At 35.2% G+C, this 16,082-nt stretch overlaps 1 protein-coding gene and 1 long non-coding RNA gene across 2 annotated transcripts; one reads left to right on the forward strand and one right to left on the reverse strand.

Annotated features, from left to right (window-relative positions):
• Positions 1-3,499: 3,499 nt before the first annotated feature.
• On the reverse strand, positions 3,500-7,154 carry LOC117334167. Its single transcript, XR_004534052.1, has 2 exons — positions 7,026-7,154; positions 3,500-6,193 (listed from the first exon to the last, which is right to left on the reverse strand). It is a non-coding gene; the product is annotated as an uncharacterized LOC117334167 (long non-coding RNA).
• A 115-nt stretch (positions 7,155-7,269) lies between these two features.
• Positions 7,270-12,459, forward strand: LOC117334166 (bcl-2-related protein A1-like). The gene is made up of 2 exons (XM_033893639.1): positions 7,270-7,997; positions 10,222-12,459. Exons 1-2 carry the CDS (start codon positions 7,437-7,439, stop codon positions 10,336-10,338), a joined length of 678 nt encoding a protein of 225 aa, XP_033749530.1. The 5' UTR covers positions 7,270-7,436; the 3' UTR covers positions 10,339-12,459.
• The last annotated feature ends 3,623 nt before the right edge of the window (positions 12,460-16,082 follow it).

The following is a 16,082-nucleotide window of genomic DNA, read 5'->3' on the forward strand; positions in this document are numbered from 1 at the left end:
TCTCTTCTAACCCTTTGGGCAGGTTCCAGTAAAGTTGACGTCAGATTAGACGGGTTCATTGTTTTAGGTTTTTGACATTGTTTGGACGCTAAACCAGCTAAGTCCTAGGTACCTGAAGTCCTTTTAGTCTCGTGAGGAATTTCAATCCGACACTTGATAATCAGAATACAATCCCTAGCTGTGGGTCACTGTACTGGGCTGCAGGTCAAATACCACCCATATCGCCCCTCTGGTTGCTCCGAGCTGATATACGGTAAACAACTCTGGACATTAATACTTGTTTATTTCTCAGTTTATAGGAGACTGACCCAATGGAAGCTGTTTACACGATGAACAATGTACGGTGTTTATTGTTTCCGGAATAGAAACATTCACTAACTCTATTACAGGTTTAGGGTCTCTGAAACAAAGAAATTTGCTTGAGAGCAGAGGCAACATCAATTAATTAATTGGTAGTATGCAAAATTGAAATCGGTCAAAATGTAAAAGCGGCCGTGGAGGGGTGGGGATCCCGGTATAAGTGGTCGTGGAGTGGTGGGGATCCCGGTAAAAGTGGCCGTGGAGGGTTGGGGATCCCAGTCAAAGCGGCCGTGGAGTGGTGGGGATCCCGGTAAAAGTTGCCGTGGGAGGGGTGGGGATCCCGGTAAAAGCGGCCGTGGAGGGGTGGGGATCCCGGTATAAGTGGTCGTGGAAGGGTACGACGTAACGTACTCCAAACATTTCAAAGATATGTAGTCGTGGGACGGGTCGTGCACGGAAGAGGCTATTTTGTATCTGCATGTGCGTGGCCAGGTTATTTTGTATGTGTATGTAGAGAAATGAAATGAAATGAGGGGTGAATGAGTACCGTATTATGATATACAGTTAAGTGTTTGGACAATTTAAGTCCCGTCATTTAACGATGTCCGAATAGTTACGTTGTCCTGTTTTCTTGAAACGACGAGCCTTGTACAGCATTTAAAATGTTAATTTGTGTTGACTTTACCTTATTTTGCACCCTTGGAACATGTTTACATAATGTCCTAATATGTGTTGAATAACCATACGTACATAACCATAGTCCATTGGGCAAAGCAATACCTTTTCTGTTGGAAGGGTTGTAAAAGAAAGAAATCAAGATCAAAAACCTGAGATCTACCTTGTATTTAAGTCGCGTTACCGTAACACGACATTTTGGGATGATCATTGCGACATTTGGCGATGTTTTCATGACGGTATGTGTACATGTAGGTAACATTCATTTATATATGAAAGTACAGTTATAGTTATAAAATTTTCACTAAAGTTGAATTGAATTTAATATAAATGAATCTTTCAACTGTACCGGTGGTCATAACATAGCACGACATGTGTTCTAGAGTTAAGTTAAAAGTTGGAATTATAGCGATTATCATTATACTCGGATAGGGGTTGATTGACGAGGATTAGCGTACTTGTTCCGGTTATAGCCGAGCCTGGGACACTCTCTCAGATAGGGGTCAGAGTTCTGAAGCTTAAATACCAGGGAACTGTGTTCATGTGACTACCCAGGCTTTTTTTTAAGTTTGATAAAATGTTTAGTGATTTACATATTGAAAACCACACTTGGTCTCGTTTGGAGACGTTAATCCCACTATTTAGCAGTCTTCATATATAAGGCAAAACATTCGTGACAGCGTTGGTGTGCAATAGTTTCATCGAAGATCAGACAGAGGGTACATATGTAATACCAAAATCCCCCCCTCCCCCCATTTTGCACTTGAATTAAAAACAACACCTTAATGCTTATGACAGTCTGTAAAATTCAAAACTTTCCCATCAAAGTCAAGGTAAATACGTGTACAACATATGTTTGGGTTTTTTTCTGATGCTGATGGTTCCTGCGGGGCGAGCTGAAACTTCTTCCAAAGAAACAGGTCTTCGGATTTTTTTATCAAACATATTTTGTCTATAGGCCTAGATAAACTCACATAAATATCAGAGCTTTTTTGGGTGGTTGGTGTTGTTTTGTTTTTTCTTTTCCTTTTTTTTTTCTTTTTGTTTTGTTTTTTGTTTGAAAACTGATGCAACTGCGTATTTGCGTATAGGCAGCTATATATATACGCGCCTGATCTGGCAAATTGTTTTTTGTGACATCGCCTACCCTCTGTGAGTTTTTCAACAGCTGATACTACCAACAGAGATTCCATGATACCGACATAACTTTGTCTGTGTTGATGGTACAATGATTTGTGTAAAAATTACCCTGTCTTCTATTTTGAGTAAGAGAGCACGATTTACATCAATAATCAAATTAATCTCCCACTTAAGCAGCTCTTCATAATTATCCGTGCCTAAAACTCGAATTATACTCAACTTAATTGTGTGAACCTTTTATTAAAACCTTGCTATCACGAAACTTGCGTGGTGATTTCCTGTGGTTGCGTACATGGCATCGGTGTGAATCGCGCGCGCACCCGTGAAATTACCTCCAGCCAGCTGTCAACGAGTGGACATACTTTGACCTCACACTCCTCGACTCCGTGATCCGACCACACTGGACAATCAATGATGATTGACCTCTGGCATTGTCCGATTGATAATCTTGACGTAACCCGTGGTCACTGGGTACGCAGATGTTCCTTAAGATTGCTATTTTATGTCACGTTAGGTAACCCAGAAACATTTCTGACCAGACACGTGCCCCATGCCAAACTGACAATAGCCAGTACATCCTCGTACCAAAATTACGGAAATTAACATTGATATATTATTACGTATTGTAAAGATAAACATTAGACAGTTTAATTTCAAGTACTTCTTTTAGTAAATATGGTTCTATGATATTTAGGCTGTACAGCAGCCATGTTCAACGTAATCGGAATGAGGTTTTTTTTCTGATGTTTTTCGCTCCTTAAAGGGGCATTCCCCAAGTTCGGACATCGGAAACATGCATAATTTCTATTGATGAAATCTATGTCCGAACGATGATTAAATGAGTGTCTGTGCCAACACCTAATGTAACTAACGCCGAAATGTACATAAATACCGTATATCTTTGCGGTAATAAGTGATATTTCGGGTCGAATTAAGAATTTTCAGGACTTAATACTCGAAGAACTTTGGTTTATCTTGAGAGTAAAACTGCTCCATTAATGTAAAGATTATAACTTTTACTACTTTGAAAAAATACATATTCTCCAGTAAGTTTAATTTTGACGACCTAAACTTTATTCCAAAGAAGGAATGCCCCTTTAAAAAAAATTAATTAACTGATCGGCCAATAACATACGAAACCTACAGATAATGCTCAGCGCTGATCGTATATTGACTATATCCCTATGTCATGGCCCACATAGTTTTAAAATGTGGTTTTGGCTGAACCATCGACCACCAGATGTCTAGGTATGCGTGGTGTCAGGGCCAGAGGAAACTCGGGCTACATTAGAGGGAGTGTAAATTTTACTGAAAAAATGTCTCTACTAAATTAAAGGGCAAAATGGTTAGTCATCAAGCAAAAAAAGTTTACAAACACAATAGATATGACTTATATATTTTTTATTGATGTTACAAAACCAACATCTGTAACTACAATCATCAGTTTTAACAGAATGATGAGCTTACATAGGGTTTTAATTATCTAATACAAAGCTAAGGTTTAAACACTATCGTGCTTACCAAGGATTTAACACTGTATTGTGTTTACCAAGGTTTGGTTTGTTTGTTTTGTTTTTTGTTTAACGTCCTATTAACAGCCAGGGTCATTTAAAGACGTGCCAGGTTTTGGAGGTGGAGGAAAGCCGGAGTACCCGGAGAAAAACCACCGGCCTACGGTCAGTACCTGGGCAACTGCCCCACGTAGGTTTCGAACTCGCAACCCAGAGGTGGAGGGCTAGTGTTTAAGTGTCGGGACACCTTAACCACTCGGCCACCGCGGCCCCTGGTTACCAAGGTAATACCCAGTACAGCAATAACTATATATAATATCCCAATTGATGGCACTTTTGACAACTTTGTGTAATAATCATTTCAAACAGTCGCTCGCCTGTCAGGCACGTGCGCCAGCCTTGTAAAAACTTACTTTCACAACCGAACTTCGAAAATTCCAGAACAGACTATCAAATATTATTGTCAGAACAATTCTCCACTACGACTTTCTCTCAGATACATCGTAACACATACATTACTGTTACCATGTACACATACATGCATCTCATCCATTTTATTAAAAATTTGTTTTAATATTCTCTCAATTTCATTTAAAAATTGTTGAACTTTTTTCTAGTATCACGAGTAAATATCTAGGAGTATCAAAATAGTAACAATCCCCACGAGCAAAGTTAGAAACGCTAAACAAACTGTGACACCAGCCTGACGATCAATGTCATCCATGCCATATCTCCCGAGTATTACATACCGTATTTAGAAGATTTTGTCTAAATCTTGCACACCAATAATAAATTAATGTAGTTTAACAACCTAAATAAAATTAGTTTAAATCGTTTATCTAGGATATCATATAGGCTGACAAGTATATAACAACACAAATAATTAAAATGTAAACAAAACAACAAAGTAATAATTTTAAAAATAATTGCCATTTAACAGGAGGGAAGTTCGGAAATATAAAACAACAGTGGAATGTTATTTTTGTTCATAATACCCGGTAAGTTAGGTCAGAGGTTACTGTCCTGAGGAACTTATAATATACTTATATATACATGTATACACATTATCTGATGTTATGTAGTACACTGTACTAAAGGTACGTTGTTGACAACCAAATAAATTCCAAATGATCCTACAGTAACAACTATATTTGGCCTGGAAACCTATCATGGTTTCCATGTATATCTCGGTCTGAAGACTTATTGTACATGTGCTATATTCTTCCTAGTAAGGGCATCGCATGCTCGCAAAACGCTAAATATATTAAAAACCATGTGCAGAGTCAAATGTTTCCATGTGAAATCTGGGTATGAAAAAATATGTCTTTATTTACATATCTAGATGTAGTGAATAACATCTTTGGTTATACTGAGGATATATCGCCAGATAAAAAGATAAGGAAGTTTTGATATCACACCAAACCTCTGTTCATGGAAAAAATGATGCGGATGCAATTATTAGGTTGAATATGGTAGTTAAATAAGCCACAAGCTCCAGTCTGCTGTTTAATCCAACTGGTACTCGTATAATTAAAATCTGTTGAAATGCAAAAAAAAATAATACAAGAATATTAATAATAAAAGATTTGGAAACCCCACATTGTCCAACAGACAACCATAGGAACATATATATTACCGTATTAAGCTGATATTACTACATTATGCAGATAAAGGAAACCAGACATTGTTATATAAGTGACAACCCAATAAATTAAACATCACATTGTCATATAATGACAACTACGTATACTAAACAAAATCATACACATCCAGATATTATGATTCCAATTCCTGTTCACTTTAGTATAACTATGTACATGCATTACAGGCTAGATTAAAAATGTCCAGTTCTTTAATAGAACTAAAATCTATAAATTTGTGTATAGCATGTCCTCAATATCACAAGGTCTATATATAACTATCATATATATGAATATGAACTATGGGTTGGGAATACATGCAAAGTTCCTGTGCTCAATATGAATCTTAATCATTTGACGATGTACAGTAATTAACAATTGTACATCAACTTGTTTCTAAGACTTGGTAATCACTTAATACTATAAATATCATGGAAGCTTTAATTTCTCAATAAATGATAATTTTTTTTTATAATATTTGCACAAAATCAGAAATTAATTGTCATTCCTTCCACCCTGTTGTTGTTCTGATCTCATGCTTCGTAAATCTGGTAAAGAATGCGAATTGTGTGAAAGTGATTGTTCTTGATTTGGTGCGTTTTGTTGTGGCCCCATCACAGTTTTCTTTAACCAGTACAAATGAGATATCTCGTCTCCCATACACCTCAGATGGCGGCCACAAGTTTTAGAAAAGTGTTCATCACCCATGAAGCGGAGAATTTGGCCACACACACTCTTGACATCAAGTTGTTCCAGAAAACCTGGAGGTAAAGAGTTCCGTCGATTATCGTGTTGTGTCCTGTGTAGTCGGTCAGTAATAATTTGATTGAACGGAACCCCTGGTAACGGACGTGCTTGTTCGTTTTCTTCACTATGTTCCTGCCTCCCCTGGTCTTCGTCTGCCAATGGAAGACCCATGGTGAACTCCTGGAATGAAATCATGGAAACTAACTATTTCTTTCTGATTATATGTTTCAATGTTTACATTTCTGCAAATTGACCTGCTTATATTAGTTATCAGCTCAAGTCTGCATTATCTAACATCTAGTCCTATAATAATAAAGTTTGGTTAATAAACAAAAAATAGATATCCCATAATAAATGTAAAATATCATAATATGAAGATTTGTTGGCAGTACTCTAACATATTGAATTGGAAACAGAAGTAAATGGTAGCAAAATATTATAATGGTGATTGTTATTCTCTTATTTCAGATATTTGTTTGGGGTGATTATCATGGAAGGACTCCAAACATCAACATGTTCAGACCAGGCCTAAATTAAAATGTCACAAGATGTGTCATTCATCACAACAGAATATTGAGTTCTAATGACGTGACAAGATACAGATCTTTGTCAACTGAATGAAATGAAGATGGTTCGACAACATCTGATTCCTGACATGTTTTTACATTATGATTTATAAATAAAAGTTTATACAAATCATAACATTCAAGTTACATCTCGAGAGAAAAAAAATGTATGTGAAAAAATAGAGTTGGTCTAGTAGGTCATCTTTATATTGACAATGTTTATTCTATATGGATCAGAGTCCTTACATATTGACATATAACAAGTGTGGATACAAATGTCAGTGGTGGGAGAGTGACCAGCCAGCAGCCATGTTTTATTGATAAAAATAGCATAAAGTGTTGACATAAGCTCAATCTACAACTTTATCGGCGACCCATTCCTCCTATCATTTCCCATGTTGTTTGCTTATAGAATAAAGTAGAGAAAATATAAATGTTACACTTACCACTTCCTTTTGGGAATTCACTTTGAAACAGTAGGATTTTCCTTTACATTACTTCCTCACTTCCAGTCGCTGGTGAATTCTCTCGCCGAGTGGTCACGGTTGTGGGATTTCCTTCTCCTACAAATATCAGCCAATCAAATCCAGAGTTGTGACTTTTCCAGATTACAACTCTTAAAATAGAACGAAGTGTTTCCGCTGTCCTTATATGTAAGACCCGATACGCGTTGTGAATGGTTCAAACAAACTGACGCTCGGTCACATGAGCAGATATCGGCACGGAGCCTCTTGTAGCCATTTTGTACGAGGAAACCGACGTACTTTAGAGAACCTCTCTTCAACCGCTTATAAAGCGGTGACCGTTTCTCTCACTAGATTATTTTTCCTGACGATTCGGACGTGTTTTCAATAAGGATGGCTACGGAAGGAATTCAAATGGGGTCAAACTACCCCGTTAAAGGAAATTTGTTCGCTGAAATTCATAAACAGCTGGGGCTTATGCCAGGTTTTCAGGGGCTTGGTCAGGATATGAATAAGTTAGATCAACAAACACAGACGCCTGGTAGTGCTACTCCATTGGAAAAGATCAGGCTGGAATCTGAGGTTATTGCAACTGATGTTATCAGTAGTTTTGGACTTGAAGAATGTAAAAAACCTGTGGACAGATATTGCAAAACAATGCGGAGAACTGTTCGGGAATTATCAGACCGACATGACATTGCATTCAAAGGAATGGTAAATAAACTGAATGTGGACGATTCAAATGCTTTTCCGACATTCGTATCTGTGGTTGATGAAATATTCGAAGATGGACAAATTAACTGGGGTAGAATTGTTGCTGTTTACACATTTGCATCTCGATTAGCTTTGCATTGTCGCGTTCACACTCCCGATTGTGATGAAAGAATAGCTTTGTATGCTGGGAAATATGTTGCAAGCAAATTTGGGAGGTGGATTCTTGATAACGGAGGATGGGTAAGAATAAATTATCCGAAGAAGTGTTAATAATAACACAAATTTATTCTAGAATTTCGTTTATGAAGTCGATAACCGTGTTCAGTCTAAACACAGGTGCCTGACTCGTTTTTATAAAATAATAACATATAGAGTACATATAAATGAGAAAGGTTCTGAACTCCCCCAGGCTTGAAATCTGATGTATTTATTTCTAAGTACCGTAGCTTCGGTTGTATTGGGTGGATTTTTTCGAAGTAGGACTTAAATTGAAGAGAAATGGTCAATCTTTAAAATAAGCCATAACATGTTGTCGATTTCTCGATATTAGTTTACGAAATCGGGCGTGAAACTTCAAAATCCCCTCGATTTTGTTTAGTCGGACAAGTTGACGTAACGGGGTCACCGCACTTTGACTCTATTGGACATAGCTTTAAATACGAAGTCCACGGGTTAATCAAGAGGTACGCTTCATCAGATCACCGAATACAACTATTACATACACTTACTTTATGTATACGAGCACCCTATCGACGGCCCCGGGACTTTTTATGCATACTGATAGCAGATTTTCCACTTGAGTAGCCATGTTGTGTCAGCCGCGGTAAATTTGAACAAGCATTCTGATTGGTTATAGAAAATGTGTTGAACCAATCAGAATGCGTGTTCAAATTTACCGCGGCTGACACAACATGGCTACTCAAGTGGAAAATCTGCTATCAGTATGCATAAAAAGTCCCGGGGCCGTCGATAGGGTGCTCGTATACATAAAGTAAGTGTATGTAATAGTTGTATTCGGTGATCTGATGAAGCGTACCTCTTGATTAACCCGTGGACTTCGTATTTAAAGCTATGTCCAATAGAGTCAAAGTGCGGTGACCCCGTTACGTCAACTTGTCCGACTAAACAAAATCGAGGGGATTTTGAAGTTTCACGCCCGATTTCGTAAACTAATATCGAGAAATCGACAACATGTTATGGCTTATTTTAAAGATTGACCATTTCTCTTCAATTTAAGTCCTACTTCGAAAAAATCCACCCAATACAACCGAAGCTACGGTACTTAGAAATAAATACATCAGATTTCAAGCCTGGGGGAGTTCAGAACCTTTCTCATTTATATGTACTCTATATGTTATTATTTTATAAAAACGAGTCAGGCACCTGTGGTCTAAATCAAGATTTCAAGCTTAGACCCCCCACAAATCACGTATTTAAGGTCTAGTATGACACAGAGGCGTTATGTTAAAAAAAACAAAAAACAGTTATTGAAAAAATCCTGAATATAATGCATTTAATATAATGTACATCTATTACTTAAAATTAAAACTATATGCGACAAATAGAACATGGGATTTTGATATGTTACTGTTGCGACAACATCTACTGATCAAGTAGAATATAAGATCATCTGTTTAAAACAGATGTGATTTGTATTGAAAACTCATTTGTTTATCACGACTCTCGCACACGGATTCAACTCCTTGGAGTTGGGCCTATAGTAGCTAGCTATATATAGTTGTTAGTCCCAAAACTATCTAGGATATATCAATATTGTCAGCTAAAACAATATAGGATGGTGATCAGCTTGAAAGGAAAAAATATTTAAAATAATGAAATCTCCAGGAGACCATTTTAGTATAAGAAATATGGACTTAATCCAAATATTTGTGGTAAATTGTTTAAAACGTGTCGTCTCGCCAAAAAGGATCAATACTATATTTAAACATCAAAGAAATTGGAACATTGCCAATTTTGGTATTGATCTTTTCATAAAGTTGGTCTATGGAAACCTGATCAGAACCATTCATGTACTAAAAGGTTGTGGTTTATACAGAATGTCTACTATTTAACTTTTGGCAAATGTCCAACATCATATACACACAGACATGGTGTGTATATATACCTACTTCACAATTCAGCACTCCCTACATGTAATATACACTGAGTCATCAACATAGCAACAGTATGCTTTGCAAGAAATGATGTAGATTAATTCCTGGAAAATTTGTTTAAGTAATCCTGACCACAAAAACATGAACCTTCATTAATTTTGAGTCAACTACAGACATTAATAAGTTGTTGAACAATTTTTTTTTTTTGTCTTTTTTTTTTTTATATATAATTTATAGCTCTCGACTCCAAATTTAGTGAATTTGTAATGTAAATTAAGATTTGAAGGATTTCCCCCAATTTCCCAAAATGGCCAGGAAAAATGCTGAATTATTAATCTTTATCATTTCAGGATGCATTTGCAGATTATTTCCCAGAGCAAGGTGCAATGGAGGACAAGCTTTGGAAAGGACTTGTCTATACCGCCATGGGTCTCGGAGCTTTAGCTACCATGGTTGCCACAAGGTGATGAGGATAACAATACCAAGAGAATGAAAGCAACAATGTTGGTGCAAGCTGAGGAATGATACGGAGAATGAATGATGGTGTGGTGGCAGTATGGTGTTTGTTGGACGTGTGATTTGGAGAATGGATTGGAGCCCTTCAGTTCAAACACTAGTTAACATAACATTTGAAGATAAAGAATCATTGAATTGTAACAATTTTTCATTAAGTTAATTTTCATATTCTCTCCAACCTGACCTTACATTCCACTTTTGAATGAAACAGAGAAATTAATTTGGGAGCAGATTTAACAATCGCCCCCATTTGACGCAACATTTAGTGAAAATTTCAACCAAATGTTAAAAATCACTCCATTTAACCATTTTATATATAGAAATATGCAGCAGTCTTTTAAACTTGTATAATTTCTATTAAAGTATTAGTTTCTATGATACCTGTCATTGAATATTTTATCTTTTGATAATATCAAATATGTTATGATATAGATGATTATGAATTAATGTTGAGTTGACTTGTCTTTGAACTTTTGGCCTCCTTGATTTGAATACTTGTGTAATTTTATTTGAACATTCAAAGATTTTAAAACATGTTTTAAGAACTGAGAAGACTTCCCAGGGGTTATTGAGATTTGTGAAAGATTCTTTTGACAACAGTTTTCACTAGTCATCTTAAAGCAATTGTTGAAGTTAAGGGATGGTGATGAAGGTAATGAAACTATTCGATGTGAATATAACTGATTGATCAGCGTTCTCATGTTTTGAAATAAATGACTTAAATATTGGTCTGTAATAAACTGATTAAAGTCCTACAGACAAAACAGGAAATAAAATCATTCAACCTGTTCAGAAATAAGTCAAACCAACTGACTTTTAATGAGAACACTGACGATCGATCAGAACTTAGAAATATCATTATCACTATACGTAATCAAATGTGAACGCTGATTATTATCTGACCATTGTTCGACCTTATTACAGCTGGAAATGTATCGGCTTAAGTTAATTGCCCGGGGCTCACCTCATTGACCATGTTGTCCAACTAATATACAGATTTAGATACAAAGATCTGATGATGGCTTGTTTTTGGTCTCAAAGGGAAAAAAGATCTGTTTAAATACCCTAAAAGGCCAGGGATTAGATTTCGCAAATTTTCGAGACAACTATAGGTGAGACCAGGAAATAAACTAAGTCTGTTTATCGGGTAAGTAACGAGAAATATTTTCCTTTTGTAGACATTGTGTAGCAATATTAATTGGGTTATATTCATTAATTACAGATTAATTGTAGCAAACGATGATCTATATGGACTTGTGCAATAATGATGTTGAGGGTCTATGGGGTTAATGAGTCTTCAGTTTTTATGTGAAAAGTAAATGATTATTGGAGCCAATATGTAATTCAGAAAAGTATCAACTGCATTTATGTATAGATTTTGATTACCAGGTTACATCATCTGGAAATTAAAACTAATATGGCCGATAGTGTCATAACATTGATTTCATTCATCCATACAATTGGAGTATATCATTTTTTTCCTGAAAATTTGAAACACTGTGGTGTTTTGTCTAATATTTCAATACAATGAGGAATATAACCTTTTATTATTTTTGTATATTTCCTACATTCAATTGATTTTCTTTGTTATATTGATTACTTTCATTGGGAATGACAAAATGTCTTATAGCTTTGTCAAGACTTTTTTTGTATTAAAAAATCGCACTAAAGATGTACATTTGTATATCAAATAAGCTACCTATTTATGTAATAATGATTATGTATTCATAATGTTTTGTTGTTTATTAAACACTAAAGTGTAAAAGAAAATGATTCATTTATTGTACATTTAAAATGTTTACAGGGTATAATGTGTTGGCGACTGTGTGATATTCTGTATAGTGATCTACAATATTTATACTAGCGAATAATCGTTAACATTATAAAACTATGTCGGAGGAAAAGTTTGCCATATGTTTTATTGATTATCAAAATAGTCCAACTCAAGCATGTTTTAAACTGGCTGAAATAGGCAATCACCGGTTTTGATTCTATACCCATGTAATATTTTTGCAAATGTACAATTTATCAATTGTTCGAAGTGAAACAAATAAAACTTTAAAACAACTTTATAAACTGTTATATGTTTGTATTTAATGAGTTTGTGAGTACTTTTCCCACTTTCTTATATACCGAGGTTCATACAAGCATGAATGACACTTGTTAAGATGCCTTATGAATTTATTTAAGCATTGAACGGCTTTCAGTTGGCATTCATATTGACCATGAATGCCAACTAAAAGCCGTTCAATGCTTATATTTACCATCTGCGATTTTTTTTTGAAATTTTCAAATTCAAATTTCAGTTGGCAGTTCATAAGCTGGTGAACTCGCAACTGAATTGGTAGGGTTATATAGTGGCAGTGTCATACAATGGTAAATATATATCTATGAACATTTATAAATTGCCCTTGATGGTCCTAATTTCAGATATATGTTTTGTAAAGAGTACATACAATAGACAAACTGATGTAAAATAATGTAAAATAATATAAAAAATCCAAATATCAAATAAAATGCAGTCTATCAATGATCCTGGGTGGCCCAAAATTGTGGAATACAAAAAATGTATTAAAATGGGTCGAAGAAAAAATGACAATTCAATACGTTATTAATATTGAACAAGAGCACCACTGCATTCCTTCAAGTCTCGTCTATATAGCTTCGGCGTTATCAAATTCTCCAATTTTAATTCTCAAAGTTAAATGTAAAAATCTGATTACCCCAGTACGGCAGTTGTCGTTCACAGGTACTTGGGGTAAGAAATTATATTTGTATATATTTACTATATAGCCTCTCTATTTTATATAGTAATACGAGGCTATATAGTATATATATATATACAAATATAATTTCTTACCCCAAGTACCTGTGTTCTCGTTTGGTATTTCCCTGACGTGCGATGTGGTACGGTATGAAAAAAAAACAAAAAACCCAACAACAAAATCTCCCTCAAAAAACGGAAAATGAGCTCAATACGTCCGTCCCAACTGCAATGATCATTTACGTGAGCGTTCCTATGTACCCGGAAGTGTATATGATACTGTAGATAATTTATTAAAGCTACATACTTCCTGTATACACGGTGAAATTAAAAGAATTTCCCTGATGTGTGCCTGGATATTTTGATCGACAAATGACAATTTTCTTTCCTGTTGATTGGCTGTTGTGGCATATCACAACAAAGCCTGCTCTGAATCTCACGTAGAGATCTATGTGGCCCGTCATTTAAAAAATGTACAAAGGAAAGGAAATAATTTGTACTCATCATCATTCAAAAACCCAAGGAACGGAGCAATCTGAACTTCAGGACTTTCATTTTCTAAGTGATATATATAGAGAAAAAAACCGGAATGTACATCTTTTAATACTATCTTTAAACACTATGTTGATTTCTATACTTAAATTATGGCATAACAATGTTTTTAATCAAACCCAAATCTTTATTAGGTAATATGCTTATAATGTAACCATTTCCACCAACAGGAGCCAGTAGTGTTTGTGTCGGTGATTATAGGGATAATAACAGAATAATTGACAGAATAATTTCTATATCCACCAGATCAATTAAAAAAACCCAGACAATAATATTTTGAAATCCGGTGATATTTTCACGCACGAGTGACTTATACTCACGTGTATACATGACACGTGCAAAAAGTAATTGGTTAACAAAAAGTAAACATCAACATGTTTAAATGTCTCTGATTTCAGCATAAACATGTTGATGTCTTTGTCAACAGAAGACCGACCTACATTTGCCGCCGATGAGATCACCGTTGCACTATTGTGCAGTAACGTCAATAACAGTTATATATATATATCTGTACAGATCAATGATTTTTCATTCAACCTGTTTCAAGGTGACGGGAAATTCACAAATGTTAGAATGTGACCCTTGGTCATAGCTTGTTTACAACTCCTTCTGTTAGTGCTATGTAGAACACGTAGGCAACGGTGAAGCTTTATATTTACTATACTGTACTGTATTTGGTTATATTTAGTGCGTTTTGACTGAAATGCAGTCAAGCAACACAAATACCACATTCCCCAAGTTTAACAGTAAGAGGATGGGTACAATCCGCTTCTTTCTATGAAACGCATATGTATGATATATTTATATGAAATGAAATGGTCGTTTCATTAAATACATTGAAGTGGTTATTTCATTATTTGTAGTAATATGGTCATTTCATTATTTGAAGTTAAGTTACCGTTTCATTATATCAGAGACGTTTATATGAAGTGGAGTGGTCGTTTCATTATATGAAATGGAGTAGTCGTTACATTTTATGAAGTGGAGTGGTCGTTTACTCTATGAAATGGAGTGGTCGTTTCATTAAATGAAATGGAGTGGTCGTTTCATTATATGAAATGGAGTGGTCGTTTCATTATATGAAATGGAGTGGTCGTTTACTTATATGAAATGGAGTGGTCGTTTACATTATATGAAATGGAGTGGTTTAATTATATGAAATGGAGTGGTCGTTACATTATATGAAATGGAGTGGTCGTTTAATTATATGAAATGGAGTGGTCGTTTACTTATATGAAATGGAGTGGTCGTTTACTTATATGAAATGGAGTGGTCGTTTACATTATATGAAATGGAGTGGTCGTTTAATTATATGAAATGGAGTGGTCGTTACATTATATGAAATGGAGTGGTCGTTTAATTACGTATATGAAATGCAGTGGTCGTTTCATTATATAAAATGCAGTGGTCGTTTCATTATATGAAATGCAGTGGTCGTTTCATTATATGAAATGGAGTGGTCGTTTCATTACATAAAGTGAAGTGGTCAGTTCATTTGAATGAAGTGTAAAATGCATTTAAACATGATTTATGTATTTATGTTTCTAAGATAAGATGTTTTGCTTTGGCATTGATGGTCCATATGATGAATTGGTATTAAAGTTAAAATAATGTCTCTTGGTTTTAGCAAACACAATTATTTTCATTCCTGACGTAATGTTCAATAGTAGACTGAACAATTCATAACTTGTACGAATGTTGAGTCTTAAATATTTATTTCATGAAAACATCCATTTTATGACGACTTATCTGGAAAGGCCATTATGAGTAATCGAATAAAACTTATGCCAGAAACAAAGATTTTTGTTGTTCAGAATCATAGACGTAGCCATATTTCACTTTTCAGACACAATTGAATGTAATGATGTTTTCACTGTTAGACTTCGACGTATTTGTAAACCGATCTTAACAAGATTGATATTTTAGATATGTGATGAACACAAATAAATGGATATAAGAAGTTTTTTTGTTAAACTTACAGGTTGCAGAAATTGGTACAATATTCAATATTGACAATAAGGAATAACTCCAACTCAGCACTATTGTACAAATTTAATGGATTTTTTTTGTATGTACATGTATGAAAATTAGATTAGATGACAAATGTTGTTTCAGAAGTAAGATATAAACGCATTATGCTTATGAGATTAGTTGTGATATTTTCTATTATTCAAAAGACATTTTCTCTGTCGATTTGGAATAGTTTGCCCCCCCCCCCCCCCCCCCCCCCCCCCCTTATTTTCTTGGAGCGCTTGTGCCTGTGAGCTAGGATAACGTTATACAATGTACTTTCCCTTGTACGTCAGGGCGTAAGGGTCAGAGGAAACCCGGGTTAACTTTTCTGCTTTGAGTGTTCGTAAAATGGTGAACGTATGAAAA

The sequence above is a fragment of the Pecten maximus genome, chromosome 9 (genome assembly GCF_902652985.1).
Source record: "Pecten maximus chromosome 9, xPecMax1.1, whole genome shotgun sequence".
In the NCBI taxonomy this organism is placed as follows: Eukaryota; Metazoa; Mollusca; class Bivalvia; order Pectinida; family Pectinidae; genus Pecten; species Pecten maximus.

What these genes read in the sequence shown, in the direction of transcription:
- LOC117334166 (XM_033893639.1), top strand. Translation starts at nt 7,437, where the DNA reads ATGGCTACGGAAGGAATTCAAATGGGGTCAAACTACCCCGTTAAAGGA. An exon ending in TTCTTGATAACGGAGGATGG is followed by an intron (nt 7,998 to 10,221) that starts GTAAGAATAAAT and finishes TTATCATTTCAG; the next exon opens with GATGCATTTGCAGATTATTT.